The sequence below is a fragment of the Somniosus microcephalus genome, chromosome 26 (genome assembly GCF_052327205.1).
Source record: "Somniosus microcephalus isolate GS21.2 chromosome 26, FLI_Smic_1.0, whole genome shotgun sequence".
NCBI lineage: Eukaryota > Metazoa > Chordata > Chondrichthyes > Squaliformes > Somniosidae > Somniosus > Somniosus microcephalus.
The window spans coordinates 8992323-9010180 of NC_141012.1; the positions used below are offsets into that span (position 1 = coordinate 8992323).

At 46.4% G+C, this 17858-nt stretch overlaps 2 protein-coding genes across 6 annotated transcripts in view; one reads left to right on the plus strand and one right to left on the minus strand.

Annotated features, from left to right (window-relative positions):
- Positions 1–17858, minus strand: part of htr3b (5-hydroxytryptamine (serotonin) receptor 3B) — a 37695-nt gene that overhangs the window by 18475 nt on the left and 1362 nt on the right. The window contains exons 2-3 of one of the 2 annotated variants that reach the window (XM_085967791.1): positions 5625–5759; positions 577–734 (exon numbers count right to left, since the gene is read on the minus strand). In XM_085967791.1, the coding sequence (XP_085823917.1) occupies positions 577–734; positions 5625–5661 (195 nt within the window). In that variant the 5' untranslated portion in view covers positions 5662–5759. The remainder of the gene's footprint in view (positions 1–576; positions 735–5624; positions 5760–17858) is intronic. The other variant, XM_085967792.1, reaches the window with a different exon arrangement.
- The window catches only part of usp28 (ubiquitin specific peptidase 28), an 87900-nt gene continuing 87273 nt past the window's right edge, over positions 17232–17858 (plus strand). For 2 of the 4 annotated variants that reach the window (XM_085967787.1, XM_085967788.1), the window contains exon 1: positions 17232–17479. In XM_085967787.1, the coding sequence (XP_085823913.1) occupies positions 17435–17479 (45 nt within the window). In that variant the 5' untranslated portion in view covers positions 17232–17434. The remainder of the gene's footprint in view (positions 17480–17858) is intronic. The other 2 variants (XM_085967789.1, XM_085967790.1) reach the window with 1 other exon arrangement.

Consider the following 17858-nt stretch of genomic DNA (forward strand, 5'->3'; position numbering starts at 1 on the left):
TTTATAACAGGTAGCACTCTCACCTTTGAGTCAGAAGGTTGTGAGTTCGAGTCCCACTCCAGAGACTTGAGCACAAAATCCAAGCTGACACTCCCAGTGCAACGCTGAAGGAGTGCTGCATTATCAGAGGTGCCATCTTTCGGATTAGACGTTAACCCGAAACCCCATCTGTCTTCTCAGGTGGACGTAAAAGATCCCGTGAGACCAGTGTCCTGGGGCCAATATTTATCCCTGAATAACATCACTAAAACAGATTACCTGGTCATTATCATGTTGCTGTTTGTAGGAGCTTGCTGTACGCAAATTGGCTGCCGCGTTTCCTACATTACAACAATGACTCCACTTCAAAAAGTACTTCATTGGCTGAAAAGCGCTTTGGGACATCCCAAGGTCGTGATATGAGGATCGAAATAATGGATCACGCACAAAACTATCCACAAAATAGCTGCACCCAGGATGCTTCTAACTACAAAGCATAATCTTATTTGTGATTATATCAATTAAATAAGAAAAATATGCCATGTAGTATGAATACATGTGTCTTGTGAATAATTTTCTCTAAAGGTGAACACTTACCACTTCCAGCACAGCGTGAAGGATAAAGTCAATGTAAATGGTTGTGGGCTGTGTCCAGTTTTTTACCGGCCGCACTCCTTTGTTATAGTTTGCCAGTAGTTTCTCCGTCAGTTGATGTAGTGTTGAATTCTGACGGGGCGCACTGCAAGCAAAACTTGCTGAAAATAACAGAGCACATTAAGGTAATCAGCAAAAGAGCCAGTGGTGAGATGAGGAGGATTTTTTTTTTTTTTACGCAGCGAGTCGTTGTGATCTGGAACTCGCTGCTTGAAAGGGCAGTGGGAGCAGATTCAGTGGTAACTTTCAAAAGGGAATTGGATGTAGACTTGAACGAGAAAAATTTTGCAGGGCTATGGAGAAAGGGCAGAGGGGAGTGGGACTAATTGGACAGCTCTTTCAAAGAGCTGGCACAGGCATGATGGGCAGAATGGCCTCCTTCTGTGCTGTCTCATTCTATATGAAAAATAACACTGGTCAGGTGTACTTAAAAATATAGAATTAGAGGCACAAATAATTTGCTGGATGGTGATTAATTTATACACTTAGGATGTTGACTCAGAATCCTAACAATTACCAACAGCTTGACTTCAATGGAACTGAATATCGGGCGGCCCGTATAACAGGTAGCCAGTGCGATCCCACCCGCTATACACTGCTGCCCAAGATGTGTTGTTACCCCATAGAATTCCCACTTTAGGAAGGATGGCAAGGCCTCGGAGAGGGAGCAGAGGAGATTTACTAGAATGGTACCAGGGATGAGGGACTTCAGTTATGTGGAGAGACTGGAGAAGCTGGGGTTGTTCTCCTTAGAGCAGAGAAGGTTAAGGGGAGGTTTAATAGAGGCGTTCAAAATTATGAGTGATTTAGAAGGAGTAATTAAGGAGGAACTGTTTCCAGTGGCAGAAGGGTCAATAGCCAGAGGACACAGATTTAAAGTAATTGGCAAAAGAACCAGAGAGGAGATGAAGAGAGATCTGGAATGCACTGCATGAAAGCAGATTCAATAGTAACTTTCAAAAGGGAATTGGATATATACTTGAAAAGGAAAAATTTGCAAGGCTATGGGGAAAGAGCAGGGGAGAGTGGGACTAATTGGAGAGCTCATTCAAACAGAATTCTTCCCGTTCCAACCATTAACAGGTGTAAAAATCAGATAGCCAGGTGGTGAAGGATAGAATACTAGAGCCTAGTCTTCAGTTACTTACAAGCCTTTATTTATAGAGAAACACACATTACAGCTACAGCTACAGCTCCCGCACCCGCACCCGCACCCCTGAGATAAGCTTCCCCCACTTCCCGAGCCTGCTCCCATATATATATGAACACAAGAGAGACCCAATTAATACCCACCATCTGAATACAATCAACAACGGGTACTGTTCTATAGAGCTTTTCCTGTTTCAAATACTGAACGGGACTGTCCCATGGAGTTTCTCCTGCCCCAACCACCAATAGGAATTGATAATTTTTTTATTGCCATAATAAATTTTGCTTTCAGCTCTTCATGTGATCCTGCCAGCCTTAATTGTGGTGATATTTATTCTATCAGTTGTTGGTTATGACATAACCCTTGTTTTAGATGCTCATTTAAGACCCATCTCATTCAAAATCAATTTCCAGCACTTATTCCCATACCACAATGGCTTGTTAATGGCTGTGTGTTAAGGGCCTGATTTCCAAAGTAATTATGTCTCTGCAGGGCTGATTGTAAAAGGGCACTTATTGTGCAAATGATCCCTGTGGAGATTTCCTACTTGGTAATTAATACTTAGATCATAAGGCTGCAGGACTGTGTAGAAATTTCCAATGGAGAGAGATAACATGTAACAGCAAGATTTTCTTATACCTATTGTGACTCCCCAAGTCCCTCTGCCTTGTAACATTAACCTGCGAATGGCTATTTTTTTTACTGGGAGCACTTCATTGGCTGTAAAGCACATTGAGACGTCCGGTGGTCGTCAAAGGCGCTATAGAAATGCAAGTCTTTCTTTCTTTGGGGAGGGGAGATCTGAGTGGAGTTCTGCCTGTTTTAAACACTCCCATAATATCTATCAGGCAAAAATGCAAGAAGAAATACAAGCCCCAATTTTCCAAATACATGCGCTATGGGGTGTAGAATTATGGGAAGTGTGCTTGTAATTTTCCGAGCTACAATCCCAAAGAGTGAAGCTACATGCTGGGGGAGTCCATTTGGAAAAATAGCTCCTGTAGTGTTAATGCTTGCTATAATATCCTGTTTCCAACAGTTTGGAGAGCTGAGCCTTTAGGCATCAATTCAAGTGCATAAAGTTGCCACAGGGAGTAGTTGAGGCGACTAGCTTTGGTGCACTTAAGGGGAAGCTAGATAAGTACATGAGGGAGAAAGGAATATGTTGATGGGCTTAGATAAAAAGGGGTGGGAGGAGGCTCGTGTGAAGCATAAACACCGGCACAGACCAGTTGGGCCAAATGGCCTGTTTCTGTGCTGTAAATACTTTGTTTGTTTACTTTCAGAATCTCCTCGTCAGTGTCATTCTTTAAATAGTCAATTTCCAGAAGCTTCTCCATAAGAGATGGATTGAGATGCTGAGAAAGAATGAGTTGGAGTATGGGATTCAACATTCAATGCAGGATGGAGGAAGAATGTATAGGACGGTAGCGTAGTGGTTATGTTACTGGGCTAGTAATCCAGAGTAGAAACAGAAAATGCTGGAAATACTCAGCAGGTCAGGCAGCATCTGTGGAGAGAGAAACAGAGTTAACATTTCAGGTCGGTGACCTTTCGTCAGAACTGGAAAAAGTTAGAGATGTAACAGGGTTTAAGTAAGTGCAGGGGCAGGGAGAGGGGGGAGGGGAGGGAAGAACAAAAGGGAAGGTCTGTGATAGGGTGGAAGGCAGGAGAGATTAAATGACAAAAGGGATGATTGTACAAAGCATTCCCACTCTGATCTCTCTGTCCTCGGCCTATTACACTGTTCCAATGAAGTTCAACGTAAGCTCGAGGAACAGCACCTCATCTTTCAATTAGGCACTTTACAGCCTTCTGGATTCAACATCGAGTTCAACAATTTCAGACCATAACCTCGGCCCCTATTTTTTCACATGGCAGCTGTTGATGATTCTGTCATTCCCATTTACACCCCTTCTAGATTTGTCTTTGGTTTCTTTACTTGTCCCTCCCCCTTTCCCTGCCCCTGCACTTGCTTAGAAACCTGTTACATCTCTAACTTTTTCCAGTTCTGACGAAAGGTCATCGACCTGAAACGTTAACTCTGTTTCTCTCTCCACAGATGCTGCCTGACCTGCTGAGATTTTCTGGCATTTTCTATTTCTATTTCAGATTTCCAGCATCCGCAGTATTTTGAATTTATTAGTAATCCAGAGGCCTGGACTATTGATCTGGAGATATGTGTTCAAATCCCACCACGGCAGCTGGGGAATTTAAATTCAGTTATTTAAATCTGGAATTTTAAAAAAGTATCAGCAATGGTGACCATGTGACTACTGGATTGTCAAAACCCATCTGGGTCACTAATGTCCTTTAGGGAAGGAAATCTGCCGTCCTTACCCGGTCTGGCCTATATGCGACTCCAGACCCACAGCAATGTGGTTGACTCTTAACTGCCCTCTGAAATGGCCTCACGAGCCACTCGAGGGCAATTAGAGATGGGCAATAAATGCTGGCCAGCGATGCCCACATCCCGTGAATGAAAAAAAAACCCGATGTGGTTGGAACTTAAGAGAGGAAAGTCTGAGGAGCAATCATCATAGTAGAATTAATAAGATAGCGAGCAGCAAGAAAGTTGCAGATGAATTGAAAGAGGTGAGAGTTTGTAAAAACTTATCGATGGAGGCTTTTTACCTAAACATTGAGAATGCCAAGGTTCAGGAATTTCAGTTCAGTTCAATTTTATTTGTCATATATGCAGCAGAGGTGTGTACTGCACAATGAAATGTTGATTTTTACAAGTCCTCCCAACATTGGAATAAATATGACATAACAATGATAAAATTTGAATCGGCGTTCGAAGGTTCAGCTCTCCGAAGTATCATGGAAACGGGATATATAATTCTGCTCATGAATGTACCGAGATACAACAGTATTGCAACTGTTAAGCGAACACAAAGTAATTCAACAACGCCAGTGCGTTACTGAGACATCATCAGCAGCGTGACGCTTATCATATTGAGAGACCTGGGCCAAGGGCCAAGGGAAGACAAGATAAATCAAGAAGTGGTTCAGTGGCCAAGCCTGTAGATCGTAAGGGATAAATGAAAACTTAATAATTATCGTAAAACTAACATCATTCCTTGATAGGCAATGAAGAATTGAGTCCTCGCACCAACTCCTAGCAGCAGATTGACTCCGGGACAATCCCATGTTTTCAAATACTCGCTGTGTTTTTTGCAGTTATTGAACCACTTTCATTATCAGCGTAGAGATATGAAAATTATTTCATTCCAAATGTGGTCATTGTCTGAACCTTGCAAACTCCCTTTCCTGTCAGAATGCAACACACCTTACAATGTCTCGAAAAAAATCCCCCCTCGCTGTTACACCTTCCCAAATAGATTTATAACGGAACCGCAGAAGGAAACTTTATTTACAAAAAAAAACCCCGGCACTGTATTTAAGCAAAATATCACCTTAATCATCTATTCATTTAAAAGCAACACAAAACGCTGTTTTATATCAAAATATTTTGGGCTATGTTGTCAAGGCAGCGGCTCATCACCACCTTCTCCAGGGCAACTAGGGCTGGGCAATAAATGCCGGCCTTTCCAGCGACGCCCACATCCCAGGAACGAATTTAAAAAAATACATTATGGCCACAAAAAAAATCCTTTCATTTGTACTTTCCCCCCCTCAAAATAGCATGAAAATCGCGCTGTCGCAATGACCAAAGCACTCTGTACTCTGCATTGATGCGATTGCTCAACAAGAGGGGCGACATCGGTTGAGTGCCGCTTTTAAAAGGCATTTAATTTTTTAAAATCCAAAATGCATCTATTTCATGCGCGCGGGGTTCATTCACCAAGTTGAGAGATAAGAGTGGAAGAGCTCTTACCCGTAAAGAGGACGAGGAGGAGTGGGAACAATGCCATTTCCTTCCTGGAGTTGCTGAATCTTGAATCTTGGTTGCTTTATCTACATGGGCACTGGAACCGGATGAAAATTATCCAGCCATTCTGGGCAGACTGACCTTTGTAAGTTTAAATAGCAGGCTGGTTAATTAACCCCAAATCTCATGTTAACATTATCAATCTATTCCCTTCTGTGCTAATCTGATCCCTGGCACTGCCCTGGTGCAAAGGGCCAAAGCTGGAGAGATTTCTTTAAAAAGATTGTAATTTGGACCCCAGATTTCTGACTGTACATTGCAATTTGATTTCATTGCGAGTGAGAGCAGTTAATTGGATAATGGTTTAATGGGAGTGGCTCTCCTGGGGGTTGTGATACCTCCACTGAGCAAATGTAAATACGGTTAATGCTTTCCCACCGCCGTCTATAGTCAGGCATAATGCAGTCCCTGACATTATTAATGCCCGGCATCTTCACCTGTCCCCCCTCCGGGTTTGGAGCGGAGAGTTTGTTTTTTTGAGTGAGCTATCCAGAAATTTGTAGAATATAAATCGGACGCTAAACTGCCCTTCGAAGTGATCTAGCCAGTCGCTCAAGACTGGCAATGTAATAAATGCCCCCCTTGCCAGTGACTCCCACATGCCGAGAATAAATGATAGAAAAAGAAAGAAAGACTTGCATTTATATAGCGCCTTTCACGACCACCAGACGTCCCAAAGTGCTTTACAGCCAATGAGGCACTTTTTGAAGTGTTGTCACTGTTGTAATGTAGGAAACGCGGCAGCCAATCTGCGCACAGCAAGCTCCCACAAACAGCAGTGTGACATTGACAAGACAATCTGTTTTTAGTTATGTTGGTTGAGGGATAAATATTGGCCCCAGGACACCGGGGGTAACTCCCCTGCTCTTTCTCGCGACAGTGCCATGGGATCTTTTACGTCCACCTCAGAGAGCAGACGGGGCCTCGGTTTAACGTTTCATCCGAAAGACGGCACCTTCAACAGTGCAGCACTCCCTCAGTACTGACCCTCCAATAGTGCGGCGCTCCCTCAGTCCAGCACTAGGAGTGTCAGCCTGGATTTTTGTGCTCAAGTCTCTGGAGTGGGACTGTGAACCCACAACCTTCTGACTCAGAGGCGAGGGTGCTGCCCACTGAGCCATGGCTGAAAGAGATTGTGACTTAAGAGGCATTTATTGCTGATCACTTCTTGCATTCACTGTGATCCCCACAGGCCCAAGCACCAGACTTTGCTGAATTTGCCTTAAAATGCTATTGCCATCTGTGCAACCTGTGATTTCAATGATAGCACCGTTATGGTTGAACGCATGAGTAAAGATAGTACAAGCACATTCGTAGGTGAACTTTGGCGATCAGAATGTCTCCCCTCTGAGTTACTGAGGCATCAAGAAGGATCACTTCGAGAGGAGGTTTCACCCAACGCTCTCGGAGCTCCTGGCTCATTCCCTTGCTATTTCTCCTGGCTGTCCTGTATGGATCTCCCCCAAGCAGCGAGAAAGGTTCATCCGCCAGAAATAAGATTCACAACTTAAACCAATTGCATATAGGAATTGCTAGACGTACAAAGACCAAGGTCCATCCACAAAAAATACAGGAAATACTCAGCAGGTCAGGCAGCATCTGTGGAGAGAGAAACAGAGTTAATGTTTCAGGTCGATGGTCACTGACCTGAAACGTTAACTCTGTTTCTCTCTCCACAGATGCTGCCTGACCTGCTGAGTATTTCCAGCATGTTCTGTTTTTATTTCAGCACCCGCACTATTTTGCTTTTGGCCAAGGTCCATCCAGTTTGCCTTCTACCATCCCAGTAGTCACATGATACAACGATAATGAAGTTGTTGACAAATCATAGCAATTAATCTCTGTCAATTAGTCTACAACAGGCCCAGTGGTCCTCTTTTGTTGAACCAATTATCTGTAAATTAATAGAACTTTAAATAAAACTTATTAAATTAAAATTACATTGGCCGGGTTGATGATGCACTCCAGTCCCCGCGGCGCCCACCGGTCGCGGAATGTCTCGAGCATGCCAGTGGACACCGTGTGCTCCATCTCCAGGGCCACCCGGGCGCGAACATAGCTGCGGAAGAGAGGCAGGCAATTGGGCTGGATGACCCCCTCAACCGCCCGCTGCCTGGACCTATTAATGGCCACTTTGGCCAGGCCCAGGAGTAGTGCTACGAGGAGGTCCTCCGACCCGCCCGCTCCCCTCCGCAACGGGTGACCGAAGATCAGGAGCGTGGGACTGAAGTGCAACCAAAAATCGAGGAGCAGCCCCTTCAATGAGGTGCAGTGGTGGAGAGCTTTGTGAGCCATAGGTCTAAAGTCACTTGATCCACCCAAGCACGCTACACTCACCACATGTGCAGTTCTTTTTGCATTGCTGGTGATACTGTGAAATTTCCCTCATTCACACATTTCACAACACTGGCTGCCACGATTGACTGAACTGCTTGAAGTGATTCTGTACAATATAAACTCAACATGAACTCCCAGAGCATGGGAAATCCCTGCTTAGAAAATCGGTCAAAGCGACATAGGGAAGGTGCAACCCATCAGATTGAAGTTAGGAGTCACGGGCCTAGAAATTCGGTGGGCTGCGCCACCAGTTAGCGCTTAAAGAGGGCACTCAGTGGCTTTAGCGCCACTGGCCACGCCTCCCGCGATATTTAGCTGGGGCGCTAATGGCAGCGTTAGCCTGTTGCGCTGCACCGCCACCGATGACATCATCGGTGTGCGCAGCGCCCCGCTACCGCCCCGATCTCGATATTTGGTAGCGCCCGCCTCTGTAGCACCGTTCGCTAATCGTGCCCGGTTCACGGGGCCTACCTGTGGCAGCAGTGGCGCAAATTAAGCTGGAGGTGCGGTGCGGCCGTTTTTTCGGTGGCTGCCTGCCAGCACCTCCGTCCCTGGCCTCCTGATTTCCCTGTGCGGCAGTGCCGGCTGTTTTCCGAGAGCCCGGTACTTCTCCTCGGTGCCGGGCTCTTTTGCCGGCACTCGCGATCTCTGATCGCGCTGGTGCAGGCCCCCCCCCCTTAAGAATGGGAGGAAGGCCTGCAGTACCGCAGCGCGCCGTGCCGCAGCGTGTGGCGCTGCGGCACATTGCGCTGCGATATTCAGTTTCAGTGCCCTAAGAGGGACGCGGAGCGCCTCGAGCCTCGCCTCGTGTCCCTCTTGGGGCGCTCAAGCTGAATTTCCGGCGGTCGCAACTGCTCCGATCGCTGCGCTAATTCCGGCGCCCAGGCGAGCTTGGCGCCCCGTTTGCGGCTCCACCGAATTTCTCCCCCAAGGAGTTTGCAAAGTTGACTAATTACATATAGACCAAGTTTGTAAACATCCATTATGTGTGTGCTTTATATCGGTGATCAAACAAACTAATTATTTTACAATCGGAAATGACAGTGATGCAAAAAACCAAAGATCATGTGACGGTGATTATGTGGTATCAACTGGTGACAATAATTCACTGCCCCTGCCTCTCACCATATTGTGGTATAACTATTTTACGTATTCTATCAGCAGCTAGTTAAGTTAGCACTATCGCCTCAGAGGTTCTGTGTTTAAACCCCGCACCAAGACCCGACTACACGATCAGTGCAGCACCTAAGTACTGAGGGAGTGCTGCATTGTCAGAGGTGCTGTCTTTCCGATGGTTTAGTAAACCTGCTTGTTCAGGGAACATAAAATATCCCATGGGACTGTTTTGGAAAAGAGTGGGGAATTCTCCCAGTATCCTGGCCAACATTCCTCTCTCAGCCAGCACCAATGGTTCCCTTTGAGCTGCGTGGCCGCTCAGCTCTCTGGACCTCCCACGCAGCCAGCTTGCCGGCTTTTCAATGGGAAAAACCGTGCATGCTCGGCATTTTGAATGGGCCACGCACCCCCCAAAAAAATTAATGGGAACATTGAGCAGCACCACCAAAAACAGATTTACTGGTTCTTCAAGTCATTTGCTGTTTTTTGGGATCCTGCTGTATGCAAATTGACTGTTGTGTTTGTTGACCTCACGACAATGACTACACTTCAGAACGCAAGCTCCTGCTTTATGATTTTTCATTTCATCTTAAAGCTCCTCTTGCGACTGTTCTGCATGCTTGCTGGTCATACACCAACTCATGTGCGGACGCATTCTCTCGTTCAGACAGAGCAGCCCCTTTGAGTGACAGGGCAGGTTAGTTCCAGGCCAAAACTGGCAAGCTGAAGCCTGCCACATCCGGATACTCTCCGGCGAAACGGCTTCACTGCTTAATGCAGAGCAGAAGCCTAATTCTTTGTGCAGACAATCATCGTGTGGGGAGATCAGGTGCAATCATGGTTTTCACAAGAAGTGTATGATTGATGGTTGTGTTGTCTTCAGTTTGTCCTCCAGATGCATTGACTTCTGACGCTGTGTGACAATAAAGTCAATCATTTTGGTAGAATCTCAGTCTGTGATTGTATAGATAGGTATTTGGCAGGATAACCTGGAGAATTGGGTCATCCCTCAACAGGTACAGAAAGTAATCAAGAAGGAATGTTGGCTCTTACCTCAAAGGGACTGGAATACAAAAGGGCGGAAGTTATGCTTGAGTTGTACAGAGCCCATCTGGAGTATTGCATTCTGTTCTGGGCACCGCATCACAGGAAGGATATACAGCCCCCATCACATAGAGCGGGCGCTGTCATACTGATGCGATTTGCCCGCTATACGCAGTGGCCAGTAAATCCCAGTAACCCCACAGCACAACAGCAAATATCACAGACGAGCATTTGCTTACCCTCGCTTTTCTGCAAAACAATTTATTCCAACAGGGATGATGAGGGGCCCAAGTGCCAGCAGTCAGTACACCGATAAATCTGTCAAATTTGCTGAGATTAAAGCTCTGGAACCGTTTACGTGGCGGTTAAACTGTAACGAGACAGACTGAAGGTGACTCCAAATTTGGAGCAAACAGTACCGCGAGTTGTCATAAACTTGCGTGTCTATCGCGCCTTTCACAACCTCAGGACGTCCCAAAGTGCTTTACAGCCAATGCGGTACTTTTGAAGTGTAGCCACTGTTGTAAAGTAGGAAACGTGGCAGCCAATTTGCGCACAGCAAGCTCCCACCAACAGCTGTGAGATAAATGACCAAATGTCCAAATAATCTTATAGTGATTTTAGATGAGGGATAAATATTGAGTCAGAAGGTTGTGGGTTCAAGTCCCACTCCAGGTACTTGAGCACAAAAATCTAGGCTGACACTCCCAGTGCAGTACTGAGGGAGTACTGCACTGTCGGAGGTGCCGTCTTTCGGATGAGACATTAAACCGAGGCCCCGTCTGCCCTCTCGGGTGGACATAAAAGATCCAATGGCGCTATTCGAAGAAGAGCAGGGGAGTTCTCCCCAGTGTCCTGGGGCCAATATTTATTCCTCAATCAACATCACTAAAACACATTATCTGGTCATTATCGCATTGCTGTTTGTGGGAGCTTGCTGTGCGCAAATTGGCTGCCGCATTTCCTACATTGCAACAGTGACTACACTTCAAAAAGTACTTCATGTGGGACGTCCGGCAGTCATGAAAGGCGCTATAAAAATGCAAGTCTTTCTTTTTAAAGTCTCATCCCCAAAAAAAGCACCTCCAACAGTGCAGCACTCCCTCAGTACTGCATTAGAATGGTAGTTTAGATTTTTGTGCTCAAGTCTCTGGAGTGGGACTTTGAACCCACAGACTCCTGACTCAGAGGCGAGGGTGCTACCCACTGAAACATGGCTGGCATTGTAACATGAAGGCATTTCTCTTCTGGAGTCTTCTACAATAGATCACTGGAATTTAAGGAGAATTTTAATGGGTTCTGTGTAAAGACCATTTGGATATGATGCTGAGTTCTGCTTGATTATAAATTCGGTTTCATGTGGCCTTTAGGAAGGATATTCATTGCCTTTCACTTTCTGTTACTCTTAAGTCGTGATTCCAGAATAAACTGAAGTTCAGAACAGATCCAAAGGGGGGCGATAAAGGCCAGAGCAAGAGTCAACAGCTGCCCCGCCCCTTACTCTGTCTTAAAGGGGAACTCTACTCGTGAAAAATATAATAAAGTTTTTGGCGATTCTTTTTATATAAGGAAGCAATAGAGGTATAAATGTTGTCACAATCACACGACCACAAGTGAATTAATTATCTCCTGTGTATGTAAATAAAAGAAAAAAAGTTTGGCCAAACAATTTTTTTATGAAGACAGTGTCCCTTTAAAGTTGCACCTTTACAGTTCAAGCTTTTCCAGAGTCATCTTCCACATGATTTCCCCACAATGTAGTCGCCAACAGAAGGCATTTTTTGCCAGTGAGTGATCCGCATGTGCAGAAAAGATTGATTTGAGATCTGGGTCGACAGTTAAGTGTCAGCTGTGGCTCAGTGGGCAGCATTCTCGCCTCTGAGTCAGAAGGTTGTGGGTTCAAGTCCCACTCCAGAGACTTGAGCATAAAAATCTAGGCTGACGCTCCCAGTGCAGTGCTGAGGGAGTGCTGCACTGTCGGAGGTGCTGTCTTTCGGATGAGATGATAAGCCGGGGCCCCGTCTGCTCTCAGGTGGATGTAAAAGATCTCACGGAGCTAATTCAAAGAAGAGCAGGGGATTTATCCCCCAGTGTCCTAGGGGCCAATATTTATCCTTCAATCAACATAATGAAAACAGATTATTTGGTTATTATCACATTGCTGTTTGTGGGAGCTTGCTGTGTGCAATTGGCTGCCACGTTTCCTACTTTACAACAGTGACTACACTTCAAATGTATTTCATTGGCTGTAATGCACTTTGGGACATCCTGAGGTCATGAAAGGCGCTATGTAAATGCAAGTCTTTCTTCTCTGTAATCTTGCCTCAAAGTCACATCTACATAAAGGTGACTCAAAGCTCTCTTTCTGGCTTAGGTACTGAATGCGCTGCCCAGTGTGGTCTGAGCCACACAGACCAGGAAGGACCCAGCTCTGTGTTGAGCTTGCTGCTGTCAGCCAGGGCAATATAATTGGCCTCAATGACCTTCCAGGGCTTGCCACCACCTTCTCTAGCAAAACTAGGGATGGGCAATAAATGCTGGTCTCGCTCATATCCCGAGAGTTAATTTTTAAAAACTCCTATCCTGGGGAAATGTTATAGCTACAGAGAGAGCTAAGCGGACAATCACCGAAAACCTAGCCATGCTATCCTCTAGAATGGATGACTGACTAGCCAACACTTGAACCCACTGGACAGTGATGCACACCCAACAGAACTGAGGTTTTCTCACAAATTGCAACTTAATTCCTGCTGCCTGATAAAAGAACATAAGAATTAGGAGCAGGAGTCGGCCATACGCCCCCTCGAGCCTGCTCCGCCATTCAATAAGATCATGGCTGATCTTCTTCCACAACTCCACTTTCCTGCACTATCCCCATATCCCTTGATTCCCTTAATATCCAAAAATCTATCGATCTCTGTCTTGAATATACTCAACGACTGAGCCTCCACAGCCCTCTGGGGCAGAGAATTCCAAAGATTCACAACCCTCTGAGTGAAGAAATTTCTCCTCATCTCTGTCCTAAATGGCCGACCCCTTATCCTGAGACTCTGCCCCCTAGTTCTATACTCTCCAGCCAGGGGAAACAGCCTCTCAGCATCTACCCTGTCAAGACTTGCATTGATGGTGCTGCACTCCCTTAGTACTGAAGTGCGGTGTCAGTCCAGGTTATGCGCTTAAGTGGGACTTGAACCTACAACGATATGACGCAGAGGCAAGAATGCTACAATTGAGTCAAGCTGACAACTTGGGACAAGTTTAGTACCACCTGTGAACCCATAAGAATATAAGAACATAAGAAATAGGAGCAGGAGTCGGCCACACGGCCCCTCGAGCCTGCTCCTCCATTCAACCTGAGCCTCAACACCACTTTCCCGTGCTCTCCCCATACCCCTTGACTCCCTTGTAGTTCGAATGTCTGTCAATCTCTGCCTTGAATATATTCAATGACTCCGCTTCCACAGCTCTCTGGGGTAGAGAATTCCTTAGATTCACGACCCTCTGAGAGAAGAAATTCCTCCTCATCTTTGTTTTAAATGGGTGCCCCCTTATTCTGAAACTTTGCCCCCTAGTTCTAGATACCCCCACGAGGGGAAACATCCTCTCAGCATCCACCCTGTCAATCCCCCTCAGAATCTTATATGTTTCAATAAGATCACCTCTCATTCTTCTAAACTCCAATGAGTATAGGCCCAACCTGCTCAACCTTTCCTCATAAGACAACCCCTTCAACCCATTGCTGTCATTCGCTATAACCGGCTAATTACACCACCTAAAGCTGACAGTCTACCACCGCTCCCCCCCCCAACCCCACCCCTCCCCACCCCCCAAACCACATCATCAGGTTAGTCGTTATCTCAAACACATTTTCACTTCGGTCATAGGACAAAAACACTGCTGGAGTAAAGTATATTTAGCAACGCATTGCTTAACCCTTTGGAGCTGAATTCTTATGACGTTCAAAACACAATGTTGGTTGTACTGTATAATATCTACGGGATCCACATTATGTGACATTCCAGGCCCTTATTATACAAACTTGCAATTATAATATTAATTAAATATGCCCCAGATATTCCCCCTACAATCTATAGGTTTCTAAAACCAAAGGTTGCTGTCACCTAATCTGTTTTAACAAAAACAGATTATTTGGTCATTATCACATTGCTGTTTGTGGGAGCTTGCTGTGCACAAAATTGGCTGCCGCGTTTCCTTCATTACAACAGTGACTACACTTCAAAAGTGCTTAATTGTGCTCCATCATCAAGTTTGCTGATGACACTACCGTTGTAGGCCTGATCACAGATGGTGATGAGACAGGCTACAGGGAGGAGGTAAGAGCCCTAGCAGAGTGGTGCAAGTACAACAACCTCTCCCTCAACATCAGCAAAACAAAGGAGATGATCGTGGACTACAGGAAGCGGCAGGGGGAGGGACACACCCCAATTTACATTGAAGGGGCTGAGGTGGAGAGGGTTAGCAGCTTCAAATTCCTGGGTGTATTCATTACGGAGGACTTAACATGGTCACATCACATCGACATTGTAACCAAGAAGGCATGCCAACGCCTGTTCTTCCTCAGGAGACTGAAGAAATTTGGAATGACCCCCCAGATTCTCACCAACCTCTACCGGTGCACCATCGAGAGTATCCTGTCCGGCTGCATCACTACCTGGTATGGCAACTGCACCGCCATAGACCGCAAGGCTCTACAGATGGTGGTGAAAGCTGCACAACATACTATAGGAATTAAACTACCTGCTGTCCAGGATATCTACCCCGAGAGGTGCCGGGGGAAGGCCCTGAGAATCATCAAAGACGTGAGCCACCCCAGCCACAACCTCTTCACCCTGCTCCCGTCTGGTAAGAGATATCGAAGCATACGGTCTCGTACCAGCAGGTTTCGAAACAGCTTCTACCCCCAGGCCATAAGACTCATGAACGAATAATTTATTATTATTTATTACTGTTATTTTATTTATTATTACTGTATTTATATTAGTATTTTTATCATTGCTATGCCATATTTATTCCAATGTTGGGAGGACGCATAAAAATCAACATTTCATTGTGCAGTACACACGTTTGCTGCATATATGACAAATAAAATTGAATTGAATTGAATTGAATTAATTGGCTGTAAAGCGCTTTGGGACATCCTGCAGTCATGAAAGGCACTATAGAAATGCAAGTCTTTCTTTCTTGTTTTCTAATCACTACTTGCTGCTTTACCACACCTTCTATTCTTTTCAGCACTGCACTAAGGGCCTTAGTTTCTCAGTTAAAAAAATCCATGTTAGCTTGAAACTCCTTGATGCAATTAGGAAAGCCAATGGTATGTTAGTCTTTATTACAAAAGGATCGGGGGGGGGGCGGGTGGGGGTGTTGCAGGAATGGCAGGGGATCAGCAGGTGATAGCAGGGGATTGGGGATCGCGGGGGGATTGGGGATCGTGGGGGGGATCGGGGATCGTGGGGGGGCTGGGGATCGCGGGGGGATCGGGGATCACGGGGGGATTGGGATCGCGGGGGGATCGGGGATCATGGGGGGATCGGGGATCACGGGGGGATTGGGGATCGCGGGTGGATTGGGGATCGCGAGGGGGTCGGGGATCGCCGGGGGGGATCAGGGATCGCGGGGGGATCGGGGATCGCGGGGGGGATCAGGGATCGTGGGGGGGATCGAGGATCGCGGGGGGAATCGGGGATCACGGGGGGATCGGGGATTGCGGGGTGATTGGGGATCACGGGGGGATCGAGGATCGCGGGGAGAGGGGGATGGCCAGGGATCTGGGGGGTGGGTGCCGGAGGGTCAGGGCCAGCCTCATCATCATCGTTGCGTGGTGGTGGGGGTGGGGATGAGGCCTGGGAATGCGATCGGAGGCCTCGTGAGGGGGTCTGCGATCGCAGGGGGCATGTTAGACAGGGACCCTGGATCCAGAAGGTAGATATAAAACCACTTACCCCTGGATGCAGCAGTCCCCGCCTCTGTTTAACTGCCGGGTTTCACGAAACTCGTCCACAGGCAGTTAAATGCAAAATGGAGGGGAAAATAGAGGCTTCCAGCCTCATTACAATATTTAAATGAATGTACCGCCCCCTGGGAGCGGGTTGGTCGCCCGCCCCCTTCCAGCCTCCGGGCAAACCGGAAGTGGGTGGATTGGAGGCAGGATCAGGTCAGGATTCGCATTTTTAACAATTTAACTGTCCCCATACTCCATTTTTTAAAGGGAAAATTCCAACTTATGTAAATCCTATGTAAACGCTATGTGTATCCTATGTAAATCCTATGTGTATCCTATGTAATCCAATGTAAATGCTATATACACCCTATGTAAATACTATGTGATGTAATAAAACTCACTACGCACTTGGTTTGAATATAAAGCAAGGCTTTAATCAACTTGATTCAGAACATGGAGGTCTAGTTGTACTTCACTAGTTCCTGTCTTACAAAATGTCCCTGAGCAAGCTGGGCCCATGCCCGAGTATTTATACTCCTTGGACGGCGCCACCAGCTGGCCGTCCAGTGTTATTTCATGAGTAGTTTCTTGACGAATGATGAGATTTATAACACTATGTAAATGCTATGTGTATCCTATGTAAATCCTATGTAAATGCTATGTGTATCCCATGTAAATCCTATGTGTATCCTATGTGAATCCTATGTAAATGCCATGTGTATCCTATGCGTATCTTATGTATATCCTATGTAAATCCTATGTGTATCCTATGTAAATCCTATGTAAATGCCATGTGTATCCTATGTGTATCCTATGTGAATCCTATGTATATCCTATGTAAATCCTATGTAATGTCAGGTTCAAGGTAAAATAAATCTCTTTTATCACCCCTCTGGTTATGAGTCATTGAAGGACAGTGCGTGCGTGCGCGCCGCCGACCTCTGCCGGCGGCACGCACAGTGCAGCACCTGTCCTGGGGTAGCGCGCACGCTGTCGGAATCGCGCTTGCCGGAGGGGGCGGGGGCGGGGGCTCTCGTTTGCCGCCAGCGGCGCGCACGCCCTGCAACGTGAACACGCCCGCCCTCAGGCCGGCTTGTGGCGGGGAGGGAGCGGTGGAGTGGCTGTCGCTGTGTCTGGCGGCGGCGGCGGTTGTTGTTGCTCCGGCTCCATCTCCTCCGGTCCCTGGCTGCACGAGGAGTGCAAAAAAAAAGAGATCGGGATCATTTGGTTTTGAAGAACAAAAAGAAATAATCAAATTATTAAACTTTCCAACTTTGAAGAGGCGGAACGAGCGAGCATGACGGCGGGAGAGAGTCAACCCGGACAGAGCGGCGAGGAGAAGGTAACAAAACCCAGCAACAATGTGTCAAAGCTGAATGGTGCAGACAATGGGAGGCGATACTTTGTATCACTTTGCGACACTTTGTATCACTTTTGAAGAAGCCCAGGGTAGTTCTCTTGGGCCAATATTAATCCCTCAACCAAAGTCCCTAAAAAACAGATTATCGGGCCGTTATCCTGTAGCTGTGGGAGCTTGCTGTGCGCAAATTGGCTGCCGCGTTTCCCCGCATTACCACAGTGACCACACTTCCAAAAGTACTTCATTGGTTGTAAAGCGCTTTGGGATGTCATGAGGTTGTGAAAGGCGCGATATAAATGCAAGTCTCTCTTGAGGGTCTTTCCCCAAGACTTTAAAGGCAATATAAGTTTTATTGTCCAGC